Genomic DNA, 17,685 nt, shown 5'->3' on the forward strand with positions numbered 1-17,685 from the left:
TTGAAATAATGTAAACTCCAGAAGAAATTTAGAAAACAAAAGTAGTAAGTGAGAGTATCAAATCTTTGAAAAAAACCAAAAACGTTTTATTCTTTCCTGAATGGCAGTAGTTTTCCAAGGCGCCATTTCATTGATGGTTCACATATTTCATCATTTCCTGTTAGTACAAAATAGTGCATTAATTTCTTCTATATTATTTGTAAGAAAGATTTATTATAAAGATTTAGTACTTATAAAGCATTAGCATGCAGAATGGATTTGGGACACAGTATGACTGATGCATGTTAGTTCTTTCAAGCTTTTGTTTTCCTTTCAAAACCATCATCAAGCCAAAGTACAGGTCTTGAGAATCAGCTAATCCGCTAAAATAAGGTGTGTCCATAGATTCCTCAGTAGCATTAATTGTCTGATGACATCACAGGATGTCATAACTTTCAGACCCCCTCAGAATAATTAAACACAATCTTAAACTAATTAAAACATTGTCAATGAAACATGACAAAACTGTACTGCTATTTCAGAAGTCATCCTGAGATACATATCTGGTTCCCTCTGTGCTGGCCTGCATAATGTAGCAGCTGCCGAGCCCATGCTGTAAACCCAATTCCCATTCCATTTTTCACATCCTGATTTCCCCTGTGATTTCAAGTTCACAAAGCAGCGCACTCTTCTGTTTGCATAAGTTTGATTACTGCAGGTCAGCATGATGAGTGGGCGGAAGAAAATTCAGGACTTTCTTTTGGATAGATCTCTTTCCACATGGCCGTGTTTTGTCTCTTATATGCGCAGCATACCGTTATGTATTCATTTTGAGCTGCAAACTATCAGACAGACACACATATAACTGCATTTATATGTTTTTAAAGCACCAATCAGGTTTATAAATGTTTTAATGGATGGATGAGTGTAAACATGATCCACTGCTGTCTCCAGTGCTCTTGGGTTAAGGATGAACAAAGGCCATGTATAATTCAGAGTGACACAGTTCTACGGCACATTGGCCAGGGTAATTGGAGCCAGAGCTGCCTACGGGGCAGAGCAGGCCAACTCCTATGAGAGACTGAGGCTGAAGCACCATTGTGGCATTTGCTATCAACACTAGTCATGACCTGAACAGTTTCACTACAAAGTAGCAGTTCATGTGACAGGGGTCAGAGTCTGAATTTTCCTCCACAGCCTATCGAGTTGCTCCCCAGAGACATCCTGTTAGCACACGGCAGGAGCACCTCTGAAAATATGGCCAACGTGGCAGCACACATGATGCCGCACGACCCCACACGACATCACTTGCTATCTTTATGGGTGTGTGATGAGAAAATATCTATTCCATTAACACAGGCTGACAGCTTCTTTTATCTTGGCCTAATTTAATGTTTATTTAAAGTTGGGGTGTGAGATAGAGAGACAGTGAGAGAGAGAGTTCTGGCAAGGGAGAGCAGAGTGAGGATAGGTGGACGGAATTACACAGTGTGATAGCATCAGCTGCTGCATGAACAGAAGCAGAAAGGGATAATCTGCCAGTGTCAGAAATAAAAGGTGAAAAACCGAAAGATTTATTTCACTGGCAGTGTGCAGCATGGTGGATGATGGATATACTTTCCTTTCTGTCTGAGTGTAGTCGAGTGTGAAGCGTAAATTGCTGAGACCTGCATATTTAGCTGTTTGATCATAAGGAATTGTGACAAAGTGCTTTTTACGGAGAAGAAAACGTTAAAAGAAGGGCTGCCAAAGTTAACGCGATAACGCAAATTCGTTTTAATGCCACTAATTTCTTTACTTGCAATTTTTTAGAATGTAGCGGGCTCAGTTTTTAAAGCTAGAGTGAAGATACTGGTATCATATGAAACTAAAGGTCCCTTGACCTCTGAAACTGTGAATGTAAATGGGTTCTATGGGTACCCACGAGTCTCCCCTTTACAGACATGCTCACTTTATGATAATCACATGCACTTTTGGTGAAGTCATAGTCAAGTCAGCACACTGACACACTGACAGCTGTTGTTGCCTGTTGGGCTGCAGTTTGCCATGTTATGATTTGAGCATATTGTTATGCTAAATGCAGTACCTGTGAGGGTTTCTGGACAATATTTGTCATTGTTTTGTGTTGTTAATTGATTTCCAATAATAAATATATACATATATTTGCATAAAGCACACATATTTGCCCACTGCCATGTTGATAAGAGTATTAAATACTTGACAAATCTCCCTTTAAGGTACATTTTGAACAGATAAAAAAATGTGCAATTAATTTGCGATTAATCACGATTAACTATAGACAATCATGCGATTTATTGTGATTAAAAAGACAGTAAAAAGACATATAGTATTCCCATTTTAACGGTGCTAAATGTGAGATTGGGAGCATTTCTATCGCCTTCGGTCAGGACGGCGTTATCAGCTGTAACTGCCGTATGAGAGCAGTCAGAGCGGTGTCCGTGAAGTAGTCAGCATGCTCACATGTGCTCACATGCCCAAAAAGGTGTTTTGGTAACCCCCAAGTTGCAAAAACATGCAAAAAACTCTTGCGAAACTTCCTGCCCAACGACCTATCCTAACCATAACAATTCAAGGTCAATGCCTAACCTTAACCATTTCGTGAGATTTTCGCAACTTAGGGGTTACCTTCTTGACACAACCCAACCCTAAAAGCATGCGCGGCCGGCCCGGCTATGTCAACAAAGCCGTAGAAACTCAAATTACAACACACACAGAGGGAGAGAGACTTCATTCTCTACTCAGGTAGACATTACTCCTCTATTTTACATAGCAAATAGTTGTTTACTGCCATATTAATGCTCTAGATATTGTAGAGGGCACCTTTAACTATCATCTCTTATGTTTGGGAATTGGCTCGTTTCTATGTGTGAATTTGTGCTTTTGTAATGAGACCTTCTGAATATGCCCTTCCATGGTACAGTGATGTCAGCGAGTCTCCACGCAGAAGGAATTCCCTCCTGAATGATTCACCCTCACCCCACTGTCACATGAACGCTTGTCAGTTTGTGCATTCACAACACACATTCTGTTCAACTCCTACTCTTGCCCTCTTCTTGTATGAATCTCACACCGTTTTCCCTTCAGATTTCCCTCAGACTCTTGAATGATTCTTCTATCTCTGTAATTATGTCTGCCTGGTTCTTTAGTATTGGACTGGAGTGGCACACTCATCTCATTTAAAAAAGCAGGGATGGGACAATTTTGTGAGTCATTATCACAACTGGATTATTTAGGTGGACTGTCTAGACACTAGTGGACTGAGGATTTAAGCATGAAAGCCAACTCCTGCAGGAGTCTGCTGATGGAAGATTGTGGTGATTTTGCCTTTTGCGATTGGTGCAGAGATCCATCTGGACGGACAGCGTGGTGATGAGGGAGGGAGGAGATACATGCCTCCAATATCAGTCTGTCACAGCTAGGTAGATCAATCACTGCCGAGACAGCAGATAGCCTATCCCCTCGGCTGGCTGTAATCCTGAATGTAATCCATCAAATGTCCGCGCCAGGAATGCAACGTAGCTGTGTCGGTCGACATACCTGATAGTGTTAGGGCATGATTTGTGTTACATTATGCTATGGTAGTCTGCTCTGGCCACACTTCCTGTGATCGTAGTGGTGTTTGGGGTCATTTATGAACTCCAACATTGTACTGTGTCAGCTCACCCATTTATAACGCTGATATTGACCCACTGTAGATGTAGCTTTTATTAAAAACTGTCATCCACTGGGATACTTTATGAGCCCGCAGTCTGTTATGCTGCAGTGTTGCAGTGTAGTGTTGGTGTATATGTGCATGCTGCAAATATGGTACTGATTTCAATATTATTATTCAGTGGGTTTTATTTTCCATCTTCTGTTATGCATTCTATGTATTGTATTTCATCTTATTATCTTATTTTAGTGTGTTTTTATTGTGTAAAACACTTTGCACTGCATTTCTATGAAAGGTGTAATACAAATACATTTATTATTATTACCATTATTATTATTATTATTATTATTAATAATATTATTATATCTTAACTTTCTTTTTTTTTAAGTGACTATTTATGTATCAACTTTGTCTCTGCCACAGTAAGGAGAAGACTTGCAGGAAACCCACAGAACACGTGTTCAACCTGCATTTGACCCATTCATATAATCCTCGAACATCAAATCATAGAGACTCAAGTCTGCAACTGTAGTCCCAAACACAAACACTGCTAAACAGAATTACATTGAATAAAGTAGGTACAAAATAAAGTTATAGGTTTAAGCATCAAACACAGTTGACTCATCTCATTCCCTGTAGACTCTCTTTCTACTGCTCTGCCTCTTGCTCTTTTTTAAAATGAGTTCTATATCACGTTATGTTCAAAATCCAAATGAATGTTTTAATGTTTTTTAAACTCTGATACATTAACGGTGTGATTAAACAGCAGGTGATGTGAATACCTGGCAATGTGAAGCTCCACATTTGACATCCATTACACATAATACAAAACTCTGAGTGTAAACAGCTGACAAATAGGTCTTTGCTAAAAATCCCAAACTCTTGCCACCACAAACTAGAGCGTGTTGGCCAACTAACGTTAGCAACTGTTTGTCAGTCAGCTCACATTTGTTGTTGTTTGGCCTGCTATCCCTTGAGTCCTACTTGGAAGCTATAGGTCCAGTGTGTAGACACGAGTTGGGGGAGGAGGAACAGCAGATATTTCAGTAACTGTTATTCAGCTAGCTAATCAGTAATTCCCACAGTATCGGTAGGATGGGAAACATAACAAAACCTCCCTTTATTTGGGAGCATTCACACATTAATCTATGATACAGTAGCAGTTATACCCTCATGGCCTTGTAGCTACACATGGTAAATGGAAAGTGTACCCACATTTATTGTGTGGCACATTTGTAGTGGTTTGTTAACAAGTGAAACCAGCAAACAGAATGGCTCATTTTTATTTGGCTGAATTGATTGAGGTGTGTTGACATTCTGATAATTGTCTTTGGTAAGTGGGAGACATAACATACTTGGCATAAGCATTTTTCAAAGCAATCGTAGGTTAGGCTATGTTTGCTAACAGATTTTTGTTCAACATAAAGCAACCTACAGTCAACAAATTAAGGAAGCACGTCCGTATCTGACTCAGTTTCCTACATCTCTAATATGAGGTCGTCACAGTCACCCTCCCTCAGTGAAAGATGTGCTCATTTTGTCACCGACAAGCTGTAATACTGCTGAGAAACTATAATTATGGTGTTTGTTCCAGAAGATTCCACTTTTGGCTAAATACACAGCTGTTCAGTAATCCTCCCTTTTGTCTGGCAGTGTAATAAGCCTGTGTGCCCTATTGTGTAATTTTAGTTCTTAACTGCAGCAGTGGAAAGCCACTATCTCTCCTTGCAAACCCTGTGTGTTTTGCTGTATGGTACCTACAATGTGCATTTGTATTCAAATACATGACAAATATATAAAAAATATATATGCATATACATTTCAGACGCCCAAAGTGTAGGTTCTGGTGTTTTCTGATGTGCTCATACAGAGACTAATATGACACTTTGTCGATCTTTGTGTATCTGTCCTGTTCTGTTCACTAACTCTATATTGATCAATATGTAATTATCCAGGAACTCCTGCAGGGGCCATGTGTTCACCTGGATAATTTCAGCCTCAGATGTTATTAATCAAGCGTCTACTGTAGGACAGGCAAGACCAGACAGGACTGTCTCACAGGCCAAGTCTCTGAGCTGAACTCTGACTGTGAATATGAATATAACTCATGTATCTCAAGCACAAACAGACAGGACAGGTGCTCAAATAAATTGGGTTTTCAGGTGTATTCAAAGTTTTCTTTGTCTTTAGTAAGACGTGAGGCGATGACATTATAGGTGAATTTTGTGTTTTTTTACTTAAACTGCTGTTGGAAAATTAATTACACCGAGGTCACTGCATTCTGTCTCTGTCTGCCTTTTCTGAATACTCTTTATGCACATTTTATTCCCTTTTCTACTGCTTATGTCTCATCATGTAGCAGCCATTTATTGGAAGGAATTTGTTTTGTACAAAATCTCTGAGGCTGTCGTAATAAATCATTACTAACTTCACAACACTGTATGATTATGAAGAACAATAATTACACACTGCATGTTTATAAAGTCCAATGTCCAACCGATGCTTTTCACAAAGTGCTGTGAGAGAAATTGGAAGTGTCGCAGTAAAAAAAAAGAAAATCTTTCCTGCTGAGTCAAAATATGATTTGGAAATGATTTGGACTGATGCTTTTAAAGTGTGAGCCATATGGTTAATTAGGAACCACAATTCTTAGAATATTGGATTAAAAGTGGACATATCATCTGGGGTGCCTACCAACCCACAAACTGTGAAATAAGACAACCCAGTCAGGTTTTTGAGGGCTGTCTAGAATCATTACCGCACATGATCATAAAACATGTGATTCAACAAGCCATTCAGATTTGGCTCCCCTTCCTATGTCACAAGCAGGCTCATTAGAATATATCACCCACAGTTTTATAACTACCTTTGCAAAGGTGCCCCTTATTTTTCTCAGAAGCCAATCAGAGCAGACTGGGCTTTTTCAGGAGGGGGTCTTAAAGAGACAGGTGCTAAAACGGAGCGTTTCAGACAGAGGTTGAATAAAGGTATGTTCAGACAGACAGTGTGAGAAAAAATATGTGTTTTTTTAACATTATACATAGACTGGACGTAGTTATAATAATTAACTTTCATGAACTGAAAACACACTGTGAAAGGGTTAAAAGAAAATACGGACAACTCCCAGACAGGACAACACTGTGGTAGCAACCTGTCAATCACTAGGTAGCCACGCCCTAAAGCATACCCTGCTTTATGGTCTTTTTGACTCTAAATGGAACCATAATTTACTAAATGAACATCATGCTGTAATGAAGAAGACTTGAAACTAGACTTCTATACAATCAAAAAAGAATGCAAGTTTAAGGCACTTCAGCATTGGCTTCAATTTTCAGACCCAGAGGTAGCCTACTGACATTAAAGCATGTAAACATGTCCTAGTAGAAACCCAAAATACAATTATGAACCTGAAAATGAGCAGGATATGTCCCCTTTAAAACAAAATAAAATATGTTCAGCTCATAATTGTCACAGATCAATCATCTCTTAATGTGTTGTGCACATGTTTGGCCTCTTCAGTAGACTTGTATGTTAATCAGACAGTTTGACTGAGCAGTTTTCTCTCAGTATGCTATGAATTGGTTTTAATCTCCGATTCCCACAACATATGGTAGACGTGCCTTACAATTAAAATCATGCCAGGAACCAATGTGTTCTTCTTTGGCTCCACCAGCATTGTTTGTATTGGCTCCCTAATCAGTTTGGAGCCTCATTATTGACGCTGATTCACTTGATGTGATCCTGATCCAAGCTACTTGAGTTTTCTCTGGAGCTTGTCCAGCATGCAGTTTGCTTTTTTTTTTTTTAATTGATAAGATGACTTCGAAATTGAACACATTGTTTGAGTTTAAAGGAAATGTTTACAACAGCCCCCCAATGATCAACACCATCTATTGCTGTCTGTAGTACTTTCTTCATCTATGCTTGTAATGAAATAATTGTATTTTACTTGTTTTAAAAGGACCAGTGTGTAACATTTTGGGGGATCTATTGGCAGAAATGGAATATAATATCAATAAGTATGCTTTCTTTAGTGTATATTCACCTGAAATTAAGAATTGTGTTTTTGTTACATTAAAATGAGCCCTTTATATTTACATATAGAGCGAATCCTCTTCACGGAGGCGGCCGCCATGTTTCTACAGCATCCCAGAACGGACAAACCAAACACTGGCTCTAGAGAGAGCCTTTCATGTTTTCGCGTAGTTCTCAGTTTTAGTTGGTTGCAATCTGCAACCTCACTGCTAGATGACACCAGATCCTACACATTACACTTTTAAATATAAGCTTGATAAGAGGGAGAGGCCATTCATTACTATCAAATGAAGTTGCTACATCCGCCACCTGCTATTGTGCAATGTTATGTTTGACTTTCATCAGAAGTGTAAGTCTACAATACAGATATGAAAATGACATGTTAACAACAAAAACATGCATTTAATATATAGTAAAAAATGTAATGGCTTGCCTGTAAGTTTGGCATTTTGATGTGTGCATGTATGTGTGTGTATCTCATGTGTACTAATTGAATGTTAGAGGAAATGTGAGAATCTGTATCTTGTATTAAGGGATTAGTGTGACTAAGTTTTATCAAGCTCTTAAAGAGTTCAGTTACAAACCTAATTAATACTATAGCGAGTCAGTCGGAGGAGCATGGAGACCAATTCCATGCCATCACAAATTTCCATTATTTCTTTTTCCATTGTCACTTAACACTTTTGAATCTGTTTTCAAGCTATTTGTTGTACAACAAGGTTGTCAACTTACTAGTATAAGCACATCATTTCATTATTTTATTGTATGATGAGTTTATACTTCAAATTCTATTATTGACTTTGCTATAATAACTGACGACACATTTAAATTCAGATTTATTTCTGAATTAAGGCAGTTTTTTAGCAAATCACAACAGAAGCTATTATATTGGTATTATAACAAAGAATGTTGCAAATTGTGCTGACTGTTGAGCAAAGACCCAGAACTGATGTACTGCCAAGTGTGTGCATTTTGCATGTGCAGTATCAGTAGAAGTAGCCACCCACATTGCAAAGCCTCATCTCTACCCACCTATAAGCCAACATTCACATCAATATGTCTAGTTTTTCCATACAATACATTGCCAATATGAAGGGCTGTATAGATTATGGTCTGAAGTGTTTGCAGTGCTATGATAAACTGTACTGTATGTGTTATTAATTGGCGTGGAACAGCATTGCAAGTGTCTAATTAGCACTTCAAATTAAACTCAAAGGTTAACAAAGTTGTCAGTAAAACAAGCTGAATCAAAGAGTCTGTAATGTGAAAGTGAACACCCTCTAATGTAGTGGTATCAGTGTTAAAGGGGATATAACATGCTCATTTTCAGGTTCTTGTATTTTGGGTTTCTACTAGAACATGTTTACATGCTTTAATGTTCAAAAAACATATTATTTTTCTCATATTGTCTGTCTGAATATACGTTTATTCACCCTCTGTCTGAAACGCTCTGTTTTAGCGCCTGTCTCTTTAAGAGCCCCTCCTGAGAAAACCCAGACTGCTCTGATTGGCTTATGAGAAAAATATGGTGCACCTTTGCAAGCCGTAAGGGGAGTACTGGGTCTGCACCATTACCACGGTGGCGTATGCCTATGGTGCGCCAAGTAGGCGGAGTCTGAACGCCATTTAAAAGGCGTATCAACCGGCACATACGCCGGATGCCCCGCTCAATTCCAGTGGCGAAAGCAGCGTGTACACCTACCTCGATTACATTGCCAAGCAACAATGCAATCTGAAATTGATGAATAAAGTTGCCGGCAAATGTTTTCCCCTCCATTTAAGAGGCATGCTCCTCCATCGCCGCTTGTCATCACTTCTCGGATTGTGCCCTGGCTGTATGAAAAGGAGCGCACCAGTCAGATGGGGGGCGGTATATTCTAATGAACCTACATGTGATATAGGAAATTGAGCCAAATCTGAATGGCTTGTTGAATCACATGTTTTATGATCTAGGCAGCCCACAAAAACTGACTGGGTTGTCTTATTTCACAGATTTTGGGTTGGTAGGAACTCCAGATACCCAAATGTATGAGCACACTGACTGAAGAAGTGAGTTTTTCATGATGTGTCCTCTTTAAAACCTATGCTAATGATCCAGTCTCGATCTCATTTGTAGTCATGAGTTGGAAAATAAGGCTTACTGGAAGACTTGTACCCTTGAAATACAAAAGGCCACCGTCAACTGTCCTTTTCCACTTAAATGATGTCTGAACAATAAAGTACGTGAAAGTGACCGAGACCGAGAGCAGCACTCACTGATTTATCATGCTTTCATCTCGAGATGAGATTGGTCAAGGTGCCCCTGTCTCAGACTTTTACTGATGCATCAGTACTTCTCTGAGATGCAACCAGCAGTCATATTTAATGGGGACGTGTACTCTTAGAGATTTGCCTGGTGCGGCTGGCAGCTGAAACTAAAATGATTTAAATGGAGGTTTATTTCATTCTCCAAACCATGTACACGATGCAAACTAATTTCTCTCGTCAGAGGCACATCTAGCAGCTTACACTGCACTACAGACACACAAAGACAAAAATAAAGCCTCTCCAACAGTACAAATTAAATAATTTTAAATGTTCCGTATAGTAGATATATATAGTTAACAGCAGACTATACTTTTACAGTATCACTGTGCTTCATAGTTTCTTAGTATTTCAACTTTATTTCCACAGAACCTACAGTCGTGCCGTGGGTGGGTGTACTGTATACACAGTGCAACTTCATCTCATAAGTGAAGACTTCTGATTGACCTTACAGTTATTAAATCAGCTCCCACTCTTAGGAAAAAAAACACTGCATTGCTCTGTTGAATTCACATATTTTACAACACAACACTTTCTGAATTAAATACTCGAGTACAAACAAGACACCTTATCATTTCAGACCACTGGCCAGGTGTGAGCTTCGTCTCTAATGGGCAAATATGCATCACCTTCAAATAAATGAGTTCTTACATTTGTTGTGTACAGAAAGCACTTTGCTCAAGCTTTGTCAACATATTCTCATTCAATGTTTTGTTGATATCTTTGTGCGTTTTCCTATGAATGTCCAGCAACACGTGTCCAATTTAGCTAGTAACATGCAAACAGTCTTTTCAAAATAAACTTCCGTCTTCACAGGAAACAACCTGTTTAGGTTTAGGCAACAAAACGACTTTGTTAGGTTTAGGAAAAGATCATAGTCTACGTTAAAATAACTACGGAAGTGACGTTACTTTTGTTCGGAAGTCAAGCGACAAATAAGTCAATATTTGGGTCAAAATAACTATGGAAGTGACGTTAATTAAGTTCCGAAGTTATGTGACCAGTAAGTCAAATTGTACTTCTGGTTTCGCACGGGATAAGACCCACCCATCTACCCTGACCTCCTCCCTATTTTGCATTTGTGAGTCTTTGTACTGTCTGGTTCACGATTACGTGTATTACATATGAATTGATTTTGTGGGATATATACGAATTACAGTACATTACTCAGCCTGACTGTGTCTTTGTTCTTCTATATGATGTCATTTCTGAGTGGCTGCCATCTGAATACATTCATCTAAAGGTCAATAAATATGACATTAGTCACTGAAACTTAAGCATGTCTAGTAAATCCGTCTAATCGTGTTTCCTGTTTCAATGCAGGGGTGGAAGGCATGGAGTGCTCCCTCCCCATGGACGGCAGACGCGTATCCCTGACCCAGCTCTCCAAGGACAGCTTCCGTGAGTGCCAGGCCTCACTGACTCTAACAGACCTGCTTATCATCATCTTCTCTGGCATCTCCGTGTCTGTGGTGGCCATCATGACAAGCTTCTTCCTGGCTTCAACTGTTCATTGCTTCCAGCGCTGGAGTAAAGGCACCAAGGGGGATGAGGAAGAGAGTGAGGAGTGAGAATTGGGTTCAGTTTTAAGGGCCCACGTGGTCCTGGTACTTCAAACAATGAGAGGACACAACGCAGACAGTGTGCGCTAAGTTTCATGCTGCCTCCTCCCTGGTGAACATCCAGGACTGTTTAACGGTAGGATCTTGCCCTAGTACGGTTGCAGTTGTTTTCTTTGCACATGAGATATGGTAACGAAGGACATTCCCAAGAATGAGCCAACAAGAAATAGTGTGTGCCCTGCTCCACTTGCAGAATGATATTACAGAGATCGTATTTTTGGCTGTGACAGCCTGTGGTCATCTTTTATGGCTACTGGCTCTTGGCTCGATGTTGAAGGCCTTCGTGAATATAGTGAGGCTCACACCTTTATAATGAAAGAGTAGAAGTGTTGCTGCAGTGCTGTCACATTAGTATTAGAAATCCTGTAAAGTGACATTAGGGCAAACTTTTAGATGATTTTCATGGGGCTTTAGGGCAGAATCCGTGATCCCATAAAAAAAGGATGTCATACCGAACCAATGACCTCAGTAATTAACTGCCTATAACATGATATGCTGGCATATCCTGCCATTTTACAATGTCTTTTTTGGACAGCCTCACTCGCATTCAAAAGTGGTTCACAAGCCACTCTACCGTTGGCAAATACTGTTGTTCCTTCTGCGTGTAAAATTAGACAGTGGCAGAGGTGACAGTCGAGCAGGAAGGATCTGGATAATGGCGAGATGTAACTGTGCTGTAGGCAGGAAGAGAGTCTTTCAGCAGTATATTCATTATATAATCACAAATTAATGTACAAAAGATAACAATGTACAGTCAAGCAAACATATAAATCAAGAGGATATACTGTATGTTCCTTAGATTGATAACTGTGACCTGTGTAGAACGATAAAATATAATCTTGAAAATTATGGCAAATACGGTACTAAAATAGAATCTACGTATAACTATTGTGTCAAATAACGCACTTTATATGGTGAACCTAATTTTGGCGAGCCCCTAATTACACTATGTAGACTGGTTTTGTCTTCATCTGCCAAAGAGTAGGTTAGGGTGAAGGAGAGATTGCATATAAGGACTTTGTTGTGGATGATGTGTTATTTAGTGAGGTAGGGAAGGCAGCACTACGTATAGCCAAATCGCGCTTTGTATACACACATTATACTCAACATTTATGGTCTCCAAAGATTAGCATTTCTCCTAGAACCAGCTGTCTTACTTTGCTTCAAACATGGTAGTCTTTAATTTCAACAGGGACTTCAGAATATATGGAACATTTTTGTTTTGTTTAAGATAACCAGAATTGATACTCAGTCAGCTTATTCTCCTATTACTGAACATCTTCCAATATCTTGTAGTAAAGCTGCATATTTGATATCCTGGAAAGGTGTCGTATCAAAACTCTCACTGTATCAACAGCATCTGCATTCACAAGAGCGACAGTACAGTACAATCTAAATTAAATAATGCAGCACCCTGAATAGGATGGGTTCCTGTTTGTTATTTGCGTCCTGTATGTTTAAATCCTCATCCATTATTAGCATTTGGAATGCTCAGAGTTGGAGTATTTCTTTCCCAGAGATTATAAGGTATGTTGCATTGCTTCTCACATTCTTGTAAGGCATGAATTATTCAGCGAAATTGAGATATGAACCAGAAAGAATGTCAAACCTCCAAATGCAAACAAGCAGATATAAAAAGAGCCGTGAGCAAATGGAGTTATAATTTTTGCGTGGTCGTAACCCTGGATGTGCAGCATTGTGAAGCACATTTTGCAGAAATGACAAGAAATAAATATGGCCTTATTTATTTTTGTTATTTTTCATTGGTATCAGCATCAATAAAAGCACAACAATTTGACAGGAAGGGATTCTAGTACACACTTTTAATCACATGTTGTACCATCCTGTATTGCCGCAGTATGTTTTCATTATTGTGTATTGTCACATCCTATAAACAATGTAGGTTTGTACTGTATGGATGTTGTGTATAAATTTGAAGACAAATTCAAGGCACATGCCCATTGGAAGTCCATTTTTTAACAGTCAATTGACCTTTCGCTAAACCCCCCACACCCTGAACAGCAATTGTCCAATCATAGCTTAGTAACTGTAGCATGTCAACAGGCCTGTCCAGCTTTGAATGAAGCGGTGTGCGTGGGGCTCAAAGAAGGGCGATATTCCGTAAGAGTTTGGAGGCTAGCGTCTTTTTTTGTAGTCTTTCAAAACCCTAAAATACAAGAGCAAATGTGTGAGGAATGAATTAAACTTTGCTGCAAACGTTAGCATGTCCGGCTAACTGGCTTACTTCCTACAGTAGTAACCAAATGTTTCTTCCAATTGCAATGGGCATGCTATTAGCTTACTACATTATTTTTTGAAGTTACAGGTTACATTAGAAAAATACCTGTTCAAGACTGACCACAGGATGTGAGCCAAGATGCTACTATCAGGCTTCAGATTAATGATAGCAATTATTCAAGGGATCTTTTAGAGCAAATACGATTTTAATTAACTTTTCATTTTTTTTTACAATACTGTATGATGCTAACTAGCTCTCCCGTGAAATACACAAACAATGCTGCTCATTTGTTTACATGTCCTGTACATGGATCAACAACTGATGAGCATGCTGATGTTGACCTATAGGACATGTAGCTTTAGGCTGCATTCACACCAGATCCGTTGGTGTGGTGAAAATGAAAGTCCTCCCATTCATTTTGAATAGGGGTAGTGCGTTTGGGCTGCGGCTGACGTAAAAATAGAAACAGAATCAACTTTTGGAGGAACGCAACGTGACGCCACACTGCGGTGGGCAATCACATAACCAGCAATCCAGAGCTGTACAACCCAGCCATGAGGTTGACATTAACCGCCGTGCAGTCAATGGGCCATTAGTAACACTCCCACACCGCCGCACAACCCTGCGGCAAATTGCCACAACCCCTGATATGGTGTGAATGCAGCCTTAGCCTCAGTCTTTTAGCATGATATCATGCATGCAACCATCAATTGCATATTCGAGACCTTCTTACAGAGATCTCATTTTAAAACGTATCCGACGGAAACAATTAAAACCACAAGATAGCTAAAGTGGATTCATTAGGTTAAGAGGTTTTCTTTCTCCCAGTTGAAGAAACTGCTTTATTAACTGATATCTGAAGGTTCATGTGCTGTAGTCAAGGAATCAGAAGGAGAGTTTTTATACATATCATTATCATTTCCAACTACTGTGTAGTTACTGTATATTAACAAATTATTATGTTAGCTGTTAGCTTGAAGCATATGTTAGCATGACAATTTTCTTTCTCTTACTCATTTATTAAGTAACAACTATGAGCACATTAGAGCATGCACTGTTGAGTTACCTACAGTATAAAGTTCAGATTCATGTCTATTTTTCTATTAAACCTTTCAGAATGAAGCATTTATTTACTCGTCAGTCCCCCAAAGTCATTTTCTGGCATTACGCACCCTGAAAAGCAGAGACACCGGTGGCTGCTTTTGTATACAGTTTGTCTTGACATAGCTTCAAATACCAAAATCCATGTTACAGTATGTTTTGTCAGATAAATGTCAGAATGGCTCAAATGGAAATAAAGTGACAGAGAGGAGTGTGAAGTTGTTGCTGCAGCTGAATGCATTTCCAAATGTCAAACAGACCATAATGTGTAGCTGTATATTGATGTTTGGTTAAAAAAAGAAAATACAATAAAATCCATTTTTTCTGTCTTCGGGTTTGAATTTGTATATCAGTGTGTAAATACAAATTTAAAAAAGCGGGGTGATCATTTATTATTAGGGCTATCAATCAATTGAAATATTTAATCGTGATTAATCACATGATTGTCCATAGTTAATCACACATTTTTTTATCTGTTCCAAATGTACCTTAAAGGGAGATTTGTCAAGTGTTTAATACTCTTATCAACATAGGAGTGGGCAAATATGCTTGCTTTATGCAAATGTCTGTATATATTTATTATTGGAAATACTGCATTTATTGCATTAAAATATGCTCAAATCATAACATGGCAAACTAAAGCCAAACAGGCAACAACAGCTGTCAGTGTGTCAGTGTGCTGACTTGACTATGACTTGCCCCAAACTGCATGTGATTATCATAAAGTGGGCATGTCTGTAAAGGGGAGACTCGTGGGTACCCATAGAACCCGTTTTCATTCACATATCTTGAGGTCAGAGGTCAAGGGACCCCTTTGAAAATGGCCATGACCGTTTTTCCTCACCAAATGTAGCATAAGTTTGCAGACTTATTTAGCCTCCTTCACCACAAGCTAGTATGACATGGTTGATTTCATGGTTGATTCCTTAGGTATCATATGATACAAGTATATTCACTCAAGCTCTAAAACTGAGCCCGCTACAACCTCAGAAATATTGATTGCATTAACGTGTTATTATCACGCGTTATTGACAGACCTATTTATTAATAATGCAAAAAATTTAAATAATGAATACACCTGTGATACAGACCAACCTGCACAGGGGAAGTAATAATATTTCAGGTTGAAGGATGGGCAATAGTTTCCTTTAATCAAGGGCTGCCCGACACATGCAGAGAATGTGACAACAGTGGAAATGTGATTCTTAGCTGAGCGATATCTACTGCCGAGTGTTAATAATGACTCAATAATAATTGCGAATCTCTTCCCTTCATTTCCTGGAGTTGACAGATTTTGTCTTGTCACAGCAGCAAATGAGAGAGGCTCATCTGTAAACATGGCTCAGTGTGTTATTTCACACATCACTGTTATCACACAGCAGGTATGCAAATGGATGCACTATTTTTGGAAGGGGTGTTAGATAAATTAGACTTAAAAAAAAAAGAAAACATCAAATAGCTTTCAGCTTGCATAACGAGTGCCCAGCCTCATGGGCAATATCTTTCAGTGCTGGGTGCTTACGGACAATCTGCAATAAGTCAGACAAAAATGAATTGGCATGCAATCATATCCCCCAGCAAATGAATATTATTTTCCTGGCTGCCACCAGAGTCTATTTTTTTGCAGTGTCAAGTTCTTTAGCTCATATGAGGCGCTGCACAGAGTGTTTACTGACAGAGGTTTGTGCTTCTTTATTCATCCCTCACGCTAATGATTCATCTCTCCACATGAGGCGGTCTCACATGACGTTACCCTTTTCTCCAGAAGTCTGAGGTGAAAGAATCACAGGATGAAACCAAACCTCACCCTCGGGGTACGCAATGGCGAGAAAGAAAGCAGAGTCATGGCACACGCCAGAGAGCAATGAGCGAAGAGTCATTTATGGAGACGTTTGAGATTCCAAACAGGAACTGCTAGGTTGGACGGCGAATAGCATGCAGGCAAAGACTCGCACATACTGTGTAAGTGCACCACTGAAAAGAGGCCTGTGAGGGTGGTGGTCGTGATGAGGATTCTCCTGCAACCATTTACCTCATTTGGTTGCCATGGCTACACAGCCGGAGGCCCGAGCTCTTGGACGCCGAGGCGGGAACAGGGAGAGGGAGGGATGCTGGGAAGCGTGGCCCTCAGTGTGGCTGCCTCGCCTCTCTTTTCATGCATCAACTAACTGGACTTGGCATTTAAAAAGAAAAAAAAAAAATGTCCACAGCACCGTGACCCTATCTGTGACTTTCACATTCATCCTCCCACTTTGATTTGTCTGAAGCACTGTGATAGGTCAGATTACGATATCCATAGCAGCCACATTATCGTTGGAGTATACTCGGTGATGAAGTCTAATGTCCAGTACTACAATTGCAGCTGCCTCTAGCTGTAGTCAAAATACACCTTTGTACTAGAGAGGAAGTGCATATTTTGACCAACTATAACAAACTGGTCAAAGGTCATTTAACAGAAGTAAAAAAAAAATGTACCTGGTCATACAAAATGGCTAAGTTAAGGGAAATAAATAAGGGGTGAAATGCAAAGGGAAAATCAGCATAAATAAATAAATGCATAAATAAATACATTTAAAAATAAACATAAAATACATTTAAAATATATTCAAAAACAAATACGTAAATAAAAATAAATCATTTTTTAAAATAATAAAAATAAATTTGAAAAATATAAAAAATAAATCGATAAATAAATAAAAGGGAAAATTGACAGAGGATTAAATAAAGAAGTG

General features: G+C 39.1%; 1 protein-coding gene across 1 annotated transcript in view; it reads left to right on the plus strand.

The window, feature by feature from the left end:
- lrrc38b (leucine rich repeat containing 38b) overlaps nucleotides 1-15,282 on the plus strand; it is a 30,727-nt gene extending 15,445 nt beyond the window's left edge. The window contains exon 3 of the mRNA XM_037782406.1: nucleotides 11,315-15,282. Coding sequence (XP_037638334.1) covers nucleotides 11,315-11,562 — 248 coding nt within the window. The 3' untranslated portion in view covers nucleotides 11,563-15,282. The remainder of the gene's footprint in view (nucleotides 1-11,314) is intronic.
- The last annotated feature ends 2,403 nt before the right edge of the window (nucleotides 15,283-17,685 follow it).

Source organism: Sebastes umbrosus, chromosome 1, assembly GCF_015220745.1.
Source record: "Sebastes umbrosus isolate fSebUmb1 chromosome 1, fSebUmb1.pri, whole genome shotgun sequence".
Taxonomy (NCBI): domain Eukaryota; kingdom Metazoa; phylum Chordata; class Actinopteri; order Perciformes; family Sebastidae; genus Sebastes; species Sebastes umbrosus.